Genomic DNA, 9,509 nt, shown 5'->3' with positions numbered 1-9,509 from the left:
GCGGCGGCGCTGTTCGCCACCCCGTCACTACCCCCTCCGCCCGCTACTGTCATGGCGGCGGGGGAGGGGCCGTCACGTGAGCGGGCAAGGGGGCGGGGGGAACCGGCCCGTCCCACGTGATAGCAGGGGACGCGCGGCGTCGGCCGTTCCCCTGTCACGTGAGGCGGGCTCCCTCCTCCCTCCCCCGCCCTCCCGGCGCCCCGCGGCTCGTTCCGGTCACGTGCCCACCCGCTGCCCGCCCCATGGCCCCGGCGGCGGCGGCGGTGGCGGCCCGACCCCCCTAGCGCCCGCGCCCGCCCCGCCCGCCGGCACCGGCCACCGCCAGCACGGTAAGGAGCTCGCTGGCGCGGGGGGACAGGGCAGCGGCGGCAGCGCTGGGCGCTCTGTGCGTACGTGTGTGTGTGTGAGGGGTGGTGGGGCCCGATCCGCCCCCGGCCGCGCTGACCCGGCCCCGGTGGGTCCCTCCCGAGCGCAGCGGGGCAGTGCCTGCCGGGGAGCGCTGCGGAGGGCCCGGCACCCTGGTGCCGCGGCGGCCTTTGGCCTCCCGCTCTTCCTCCAGTCCTCCCTCCCTCCGTGCCCGCTGCCGACCTGTCGGGGCCGGGGGTGCCGCGGAGAAGGGACCGGGAGGCGCGGCGACGGCCGGTGTGCGCACCCCGGGGCAGGGGGGCACCGGCTTGCATCCGTTGGTCTTGGGCGACAAACAAAGGTGGGCCGCCGTCGCCTGCCCGGGAGGCCGGGCAGCCACCCCCGGCCCCGCACCGGGTGCCCGCGGGCCCCGTCCGCCGCCGGCAGAAGGGCTGGGCGAGGCGTAGGTGATGGAATGGCGGAGGAAGGCCGGGCGGGTCCCTCAGGGGTGCGGGCTGAAACCCTTCAGCTCGCTGCCGTGCTCCCCCGTGCCCAGGAGGAACGGCACTTGTCGCACCTGTCCCTCTGACAGGCCCGCCGCCACTGTGCCCGGTGCCGCCCGGCTGCGTGCCCGTGCCGCTGCGGGCTAGCGGGGCCGTTAGCGCAAATATTCCGCTGTTGTCTGCGGGGAGTGAAAACCCAGCAGCAAGGCCTGCATCACATCTGTCAGAGCTTGTCCACCAGCCCGTGGCTACCCCGACCAAGTCAGAATTATTAAAATGTGTAAAGGTTTTCTTTATTTCTGCTCAGAACTCGATGAAACCACATGGGAACAGGTTGGAGTGAAATGCTGCTATTGGAGAGCGTTCAGAACAGGTGTTGTAAGGACCAGAGAAGAAAGGTGCCTGGTTTTAAAAGTAGTTAAGAAGAGTCGCTCCGTTAAGAGGAGGATAGCTGTTGGAATTTGATGGCATTTCCAGAAGCTGCATTCACTCCCACAGAGCTGGGGGGAGGGATTATAGGTGGATAAGCAAACAGGACCTTTTCTTTTTTGTGTTATGCCGACACTGAAGCTTCCTGATAGACCTTGCCAGCTGTAGACTGCAGCTGAAATTAACATCCTTAAGATGGGCTTCATGACAAGTCATACCCTGTGGGTTAGGGCTACTGGTTGTTCCAAGTGCTTTTCAGAACTGTTAACACTCATTTGAAAAGCTCTACTGCTGAAGAATTTAAAATAAACTGTGTCTGGCCTTCCTATTCTGTCTTCCAAAATTTGCAGTTGAAGAACTCTAATGCTGCTTCTTTCAGGAGCAGATTAAAATTATCAATTAAAGCTGTAAAATAACAGAATTTCTCTGTATGCATGTTGCAGTTCTTGCCCCCTTGAGCAGTAGTGCCATCGTCTGCAGTACTGATTCTGGGAAACTTCAGTCCTTATATATAGAGATTACGAGATTTGGGCAGGCATGAATAGATCATTGATAGCTCTCACCCTTCTGTATAGTAAGTCTTAAGCATTCAAAAAGAAAAGAAAATGACTGGTGTAGTGTGTGTGCTTAGCGAGGACGTAGCCTTCCCCTCTGCAGTTGGTCGGAGACCATCCTCATGCTTTTCTAGCAGCTAGGCAGGATTTCTATTTTAGAATATTTCCTGTATTTCTTCTAATAAGAAGCCATTTTGTTTTCATTAGTGGAAGGCAGTAACTTTCCTAAATCCTGATTATTAATATTTTTTTTTTATTCTTCCTGATGTACTGCTCAAAAGACAGCTCAGGGTTTTCTCCATTTTGGGTAATGCTTACTGTGCTTGTGAGTTGTATCATCCTACTGCCACCGTAAATTGCTGCATGAAAAAGGAAGCACAGCAATGACATAAATAAGAACAGCAGCGAACAGTGTGTTCACCCTGCCAGAAGGGAGAACAAGGCACTTGTGGGATAATTGTGCATTCACAGATTGCACGCTGCAGGGTATTGTGCTAGAAGCACCGCAGTTGTAAAGGAGAACTTGCTAGTCGCGGATCATTTTCCTCTGTAGTTGAAAGACTGGTTGTAGGTGGGTGAAATAGCATGGTAGAAAAGCAAAGCAACTTGTGTCGGAATGAGCCTGACTATGGAAGTGCTTTCCTTTTTCTTTCTGTTCAGTACAGGATTAATTCCTTTGCATTCTGTGGCTTTGCATTCTCTGCATTGGATAATAATGACCTTTAAAGGACTGTAAAGTAACAAAGGGAGAAAAAAGCAAAAATCCTTAGTCTTGTATATTTTGGGGTTTCTAGTCTAATAGAGTCTGTGGCCAGCTGCCTTTTTCCGGTAAGGATAAGGTGCTGATGAGAGACTACAGACCTGCAACAGGAAACTCTTTATAAAACGGTAGTGTGGATAGCACTGAAAGAGAATAATGCTGCTGGGGAGACTGTAATGGATTATGCTAGGAAACAGTCCTGAAATCATGCCATGCAGTCTTCTTTGGGAGAGAAGTATTAGCAGGGCTGCTCTGAATGTGGCACAGCGTGTTCTAGTGACTGCTGCAGTGGTGCTGATGTGAAATCCCATGTTCAGCTCAGCATCACTGAAGTCTTTGGCAAAGCTTTGGGTGACTGAAATGATGGAGTGAAGCTTAAGTGCAGAGCCCTTTTGCCATTAAGTCTTTCCATTTAGTATTTTACTTAACTCATTTCGGAGATGGGCTTGTTAGATTTCTGCTGAAGAGAACGCTATGCTACTGCGCAGACTGTCAGAGTAAAATATCCTATGTTGCTGCTGCTTTTTTAAAGAAAGACCAGAAAAAAGTATATGAATTTAAATGCTTAGGATTATCCTTTTGTGATCACTACTAGTAGTGCGTTAGCTGATGCAGGTTGCATCATTGCAAGTTTGATGCGGGCCCCAGTTAATATTACAGGTATTCTAAAGCACAGGAAACATGCATATCGGCATTTGAAAATACTATTTTACCTAAATAGTAAAGTTTATGATATACAAAATACAGCAGTTGGACAGACTAAACATTTACAGGAAATGTAGCAAAGATATTTTTGATAGGTGTACAACAGTGTGTTAATAGAATGTAGTTATACTTGCAGTGTCCTTAATCTCTTGAGAAATATAAGGCTGTAGGGTGAACCTGTAGAGTGGAATGATAGCGGCTGCTGGGGAGAAGAATGCAGCAAGTATCAAAAGGCTTGTTGATGCGAGACCGGTGACAGAATTACCGTTCTATTGAAATAGGTATAACATTAGTCCCTCAGACTTTGGGGGAGAGGTATAGGTAAATGGCGAGCTGGAATCAAGTGTACAAAACCTTGTTCAAGCCTTGGGCAAAAACTACCACAGTAAGAACAGGAGTGTAACTGGGCTCCCTTATCTTTAGCACAGAGGCCTGAAAATCCCTGATTTTTCACATAGCCTTGTATCCTTCCCTTTTCTGAAATGACTTAACATCTGCCATTCACACAGAAGAAGGGAATTGCTGCCAAATGCCAGAGGAGATTCGGAATTTATGTCATTGCTTAGCGTCAGTATTCTTCTGAACTTTAAAAACCACTAAAGGGACGTTAAAACAGGAAAATTTGGTTACCAGTTCAAATGTAAGATTTGCGGGTCTTTAGGAGCAAAAGCAGTATCTGCAGTATAATACGATGAATTATTTATGTAGCTGGCAGTATTTTGTTTAAATAAATTTGCTGATTGCACTGACAGAGAGGAGCATGTTTATCTGGAATGTTTTAAAAAAATGATGTAGATATTAACAAGTAAATGTGGGTTGTAATACTTTGATATAGATAGGAGCAGTGAAAGTGTTACAGCAAAAATAATGATACTAATCAGCTCAACTGTATGTTTTTAATAGCTCCTTATAGCCACAATGGCAACGTCATCTGAAGAAGTGTTACTGATCGTAAAGAAGGTACGTCAGAAGAAGCAGGATGGAGCGCTCTACCTTATGGCTGAAAGGATAGCATGGGCACCCGAAGGCAAAGACCGATTCACAGTCAGCCATATGTATGCAGACATAAAATGTAAGTGAATGCATTTCCTATTCCAGCTTCAGTAAGCAGTTTTTTGATAAATGTTTAAATACAACCCAAAGCTTGTTCGCCATAAAACACTAGTAGGTAAGTTAGGAAGGTTGCAAGGGTGTGGAGCTTTGATGAGGTTATTCTGTGTAGCAGCAGAGATCAGGACTATGGTGAAGTATCACCAGTTATTAACTGAACTTCTGTAGTCTTCAGATGTTTAAGTTATGCTGCATTTGCTATTAACTTCTTATAAACTTCTGCAGTAAATTGAACAGAAAAATAATCTATGCCATATGCTTGTGGAGGGAAGGGTAGGAGGAGGGTTGAGGAAGAGTATAGGATTTTCAGGGTCTAACACAGAAACTGTCTGGCATGTCATCTGTTAAACCATGCATCTAAAGCTGTTTCAATTTTCATATAAAATGAACCTCGATGTTTTATTTTCATCTAACAGACCATAGCTTCAGAAATGCTAGCTTCTGTAGTTTGGCCTAACTGGTAACATTCCGAATAAGTGTTTGCTGTTGCAACAGCAGAGTACTTGCAAGTCAAAACTGAACAGTAAATGTCTATAGCATGCTGCTTTTCTGACTCCAGTTAGTGCTCATATTCCATGTGCTGTACTGCCAAAGAAGGAATCAAAAGAAAGTTGTATGCATTGCTTGGTAAAACTTTAGTGATTATTAATGTTTAAAGTCATATACAAGTACTGCAGCATGATCAAAACTGCGTGTGATGAATCAGAGCTAATATGCCATTTTCTTAAATACGAATGTGTTAAGGAGTTTAAAAGCGCTGTTCACCTGTAATAATCAACTTTGTGAAGGTTTTATTTAGCTATTTACTTAGACTTGAGCAGCTTATTTTAAATATTTACACATATAGGCACTGAAGTCTTTTTAACTTAGATGACAGGTGCTCTTTTGTCATCTAAAATAAAAAAAGCAGGGGGTTATTTGTAAATTTGTAACAGAGATTATGATTTAGTGGTGACATCTGGTTCCTCTCTCCCACTTGCAATGAAGAAAGTGCTAAGATCCGAAGTTAGGTTAGTGCCTTTTGCAGTGCTACACTGAAGTCAGTACAGCACAACAGTCCATAAACATAGTTGTTCTAGCCTCTGCTCCCTCTGGTTACAAGAAAGGAAGCAGGAGTTAGGTTTTTCTTATGAGTCACAAGGGTGTAATAGCACCTTGGAGGCATTGGTGATTGGCTTTGGGAGTACTAATGGCTAAATGTGCTTACTACACTACTTGAAACCAGCATACCTGTGCTGTCAACTGACATGCTGTTACCCAACCTTTCTTACCACTTTTCTGCTGTGGGAACTGGTCCAGCTGGAAAAACAAAAGGGGGTTACTTTTCAGTGGATCAGGTCCTTGGTTTGGCTTGCTGCACAAATGCTAACACTAATACGAGAAAGGCAAGCAGGAATGAGGTGGCCACCTTTCGGCAGCAGCCTGGATTGGTACCGGGTTAGTGTCCAGATGATGGCAATCTAATTTGCAGCAGTTTTCTAATGAAGGATGTGGAGAATGCAAAGATGAATCCAGGCTCCTGAGCAGTAGCTGGATAGTGAGCAACAGGCTACCAGTGCCCATGTCTTGTGTGTTAGAGAGAACAAGGTGCAGGGTTCAGACTAATTTAAGGGCTTCCCCTTCCCCCCAGTGGAACTGTCTGTTCCACTTTCATGGCTGGAATTCACACACAGGATAATGGTATTTAATGAGGATAACTGCTTATAAGCAAATACTCTAGGGAAGAGAGTTTCTTGTATAAGCTTACTGTCTGTTGCTAATTAATACTCTGTGTAATCTAGGTCAGAAAATCAGTCCAGAAGGTAAAGCTAAAATTCAGCTTCAGCTAGTATTGCATGCAGGGGACACAACCAACTTTCACTTCTCCAATGAAAGCACAGCAGTGAAGGAACGAGATGCGGTAAAGGATCTTCTTCAACAACTGTTGCCCAAGTTCAAAAGGAAAGCTAATAAAGAACTTGAGGAGAAGAACAGGTAAAGGGAAAGGAGCCTTAAAGTTTTTTGGGGGATTTTTAGCTTTTTTTTAATTGTTACCTAACTATAGTGTATTGCTTCTAACAGTTGTTATTGCAACATCATTAGTGATAAAGCATTTGTTTCCCGAGTAAAAATCTCTCTGCTGTCAATTTAGAGGCATTTCCTTGAGACTTACATAACTGTAACATGTTGAGACTATACTTGTGTTCTCAGTGACACATTCCTGAGGTGTAAAGGCAGGCAGCCCGGCTGCCACCCAGTCTTTGTTATCCATGGCTATGAGATGAAAGCACCCAACTGGCAGTCTGTCTCTGTAGTCTTCTTAAGTATATAATTATCAGTTAGAAAGGCTGCTTGAAATATTTTTTTTTCTTTTCCAGAAGTTCTCACCTTCCTTAATTTGTGATTTTCCCCCCCTTCCCTCCCTATATAAGCTGTTTCCCCTCAAATCTTCTTTCCTGGCGTTTTATATACTCTACTAAATGGCTAGGATTTTTTTGCATTCACTTGAGATGCAGTAGTTCACTATTTGGCATACAGGATGTTTATTCTAAAAATGTTCTGAGAACACGTTCAGGACCTAAGTCCTTTTCCCAAAAGGGCTTTTAAGATAAGATTCTGTTCCTTTAAAATGTTTATGTTAAACCAGTCCTTGTGGCCATAGAGCACCCTTCTCTGCGTCTCCCCAGATGAGTTTCACTTCATTCTAGCATCTGCTGTGAATCCTGTATCTACTAGCTTCCATTTCCAAAGACTGTTCTAGCTTTGAGCTTAGGTAAGTTAAAGCTAAATTTTTCAAAACACAGGAGCATCCCCTCATTGGCAGATTGGATCTTTACAAGGAGATTTCACAGCAGAAGGGCAAGAACCCTAGTGCTGGAGCTCCGACATATCCAGGATTAACTGGTTCCAGTACTGCAGTGACCACTAGGGCCTACAGCAGCACAGACTCCTTTGGCACTATTACCATACTCATGTCTTTATGCTACGTGCCTTATTTTTAACAGTGTTAATACTGAGTACGTGGGCAGTCTTAGCTCTGAATCTTTGTATCCTTAAATGGAGTTTTACAGTATTACACCATGTGGCATTAAGAGTTTTTCTAGTGACAGAAGAGCCAGAATCTCTGCACATACTCAGTCATAGCCTATTCTTCTGATGATTAGAATCCCAAGTCTAGAGATGGGGCTTCATTAGCTTCATTTTGCAACAGATGAGGCAAAAAAGTTTCAACCTGTTCTGGAAGGGTCCTATGTCCACAGTCCCTGTGGCACTTCCTCCATTTATTGATATGTAGGGGGTCAGGTATGTACCAAAATGCCAAGTTTTCATTAAATAATTAGAATAACAGACTGCTTCCTGCTGCACTAATTTGTAAGAATTGCCACTAATCCATATTTATACCAACAAGAAAAACTGGAAAAACCTTGGCAGTTAAAACATAAAAGGGATGCCCTACCACAAAGTTTTCACTTCAACCTCCTCCTACTTCATCCTTACAGCAGCCACAGACTTCCATTCAGTCCAGACTGCAGTTTATCCGTGTTATTCCATAGACCATGTACTAAGTACTCATACGATTCCTGTGTTTTTCTGTTTGCAAATGATCAAGACCCTGAGGTACATGCTGAAGAACATTGAGGTTATTGGCTGATTGTGAACACACGTGCATGTTTCCCTGAAAATAGCCTAGTGGGTTTCAAAGTAGGTTCACGGCTGTATGGAAAGCTGCTTAAACACGAATCAACTGAAATTTCAGGTGCATACATTCTTTGCATTTTGGATAGTAAGGGTGATACTTGATATTTGGATTATAACTTTTGTAAACACCATTCCCTGGTGGAGGTAGTGACACCAAATGTTTCTGTAGCACTTGTGCTGCATGTGATATTTAAGTGTTGGAGATCTTACTGTCACCAACAGAAACATAAATGAACAAACAACTCTGGGTTATGTGTGTTTTAAGGTATCTTATCCCACATATATTTTGTTGTCTGTACTCTTGCACTAGAATAGAGACTTGTAACTACTGAATTTTAAGACCTTAAACAAGAATGAGTTACTGCTGAAATCTCCTTCCCCCCACCACCCCCATGAGACCTTTGTTATTGAAGTTCAAGAAAATTCATTGTGCTTTTACAGTTCAGGAGACTCCAGTCCTGGACATGCAAAGACACAAGAGTACCACAGAATATTTTTAGGACAAGATGTTAATCCCACATTAACTTTCTCTTAGGTATTACTGTTTTCTAGCATTTAATGCTATTCCTTAAACTTTTTTCAGTCCTTTTTTAAGGTTTTTGGAACAAATATAGCTATTGAGGTTGGTAGTTTACACAGTCTTGTTAAGAAATGCACAGCATTTTAAAAGAAAAGTTGGTTTCTGTTCCCTTTGTGAACTCATGTTAGTTATGGAAATCCTAGTGATTTACTCTGCAGCATTTCAATTCTATTCAATACATTCTTTTACCAGAATGCTGCAAGAAGATCCTGTTTTGTTTCAGCTCTATAAAGACCTTGTTGTGAGCCAAGTAATCAGTGCTGAAGAATTCTGGGCCAACCGTTTAAGCCTGAATGCAGGGGATAATTCTGCAGCACCTAGTAAGCAGGATGTGGGCATCTCTGCAGCATTTCTGGTACGTGGAACCTCTAACTTAAAGGGTTTGAGAGCAAACAAATTGGGGAAAGTGAGAGTTCTGCTCACATGCTTTATTCCCATATACTTCAATGTTGTGCTTTCCTGACTCCTCAACTTAACATCTCTCTGCGCAAGTGTAAAGGAGGAGAAAAACAAAAAAAAGGTTTTACGCAAGTCTGCAACCTCAAAATTTTGTCAATTTAAGATGCTCAATTTGAACTTTAAATTGATGATAGGTGTTTATACTACTGCTCTGCCTTCTGTAAAACAGGAATAATGGTTAAATTACAGTCACTAGATCACAGTGTATTAACTCAATAAATTAAAAAGACTATCTGTTGCAGCATTGACCTGGATAAATGAAACTGCAAAGACTTTCCATACAAAAGGTTTTATTCCCTCCCCAATTTTTTTTAAACCAGTGCATGCTTTCAGCTACTTGAAGAACAACTTGTATATCTGAAAACTTGTTTTATCTCTCTCTTTTC

The 9,509-nt window shown here is 43.8% G+C and overlaps 1 protein-coding gene across 1 annotated transcript in view; it reads left to right on the top strand.

The window, feature by feature from the left end:
- The first annotated feature begins 15 nt into the window (after positions 1-15).
- The window catches only part of GTF2H1 (general transcription factor IIH subunit 1), a 23,247-nt gene continuing 13,753 nt past the window's right edge, over positions 16-9,509 (top strand). The window contains exons 1-4 of the mRNA XM_064452582.1: positions 16-329; positions 4,200-4,368; positions 6,188-6,380; positions 8,857-9,019. Of these exons, the coding sequence (XP_064308652.1) occupies positions 4,215-4,368; positions 6,188-6,380; positions 8,857-9,019 (510 nt within the window). The 5' untranslated portion in view covers positions 16-329; positions 4,200-4,214. The remainder of the gene's footprint in view (positions 330-4,199; positions 4,369-6,187; positions 6,381-8,856; positions 9,020-9,509) is intronic.

The sequence above is a fragment of the Phalacrocorax carbo genome, chromosome 5, assembly GCF_963921805.1.
Source record: "Phalacrocorax carbo chromosome 5, bPhaCar2.1, whole genome shotgun sequence".
NCBI lineage: Eukaryota > Metazoa > Chordata > Aves > Suliformes > Phalacrocoracidae > Phalacrocorax > Phalacrocorax carbo.
The sequence above is the reverse complement of the archived record's forward strand: the minus strand, read 5'-3'. Positions and strand labels throughout refer to the sequence as shown.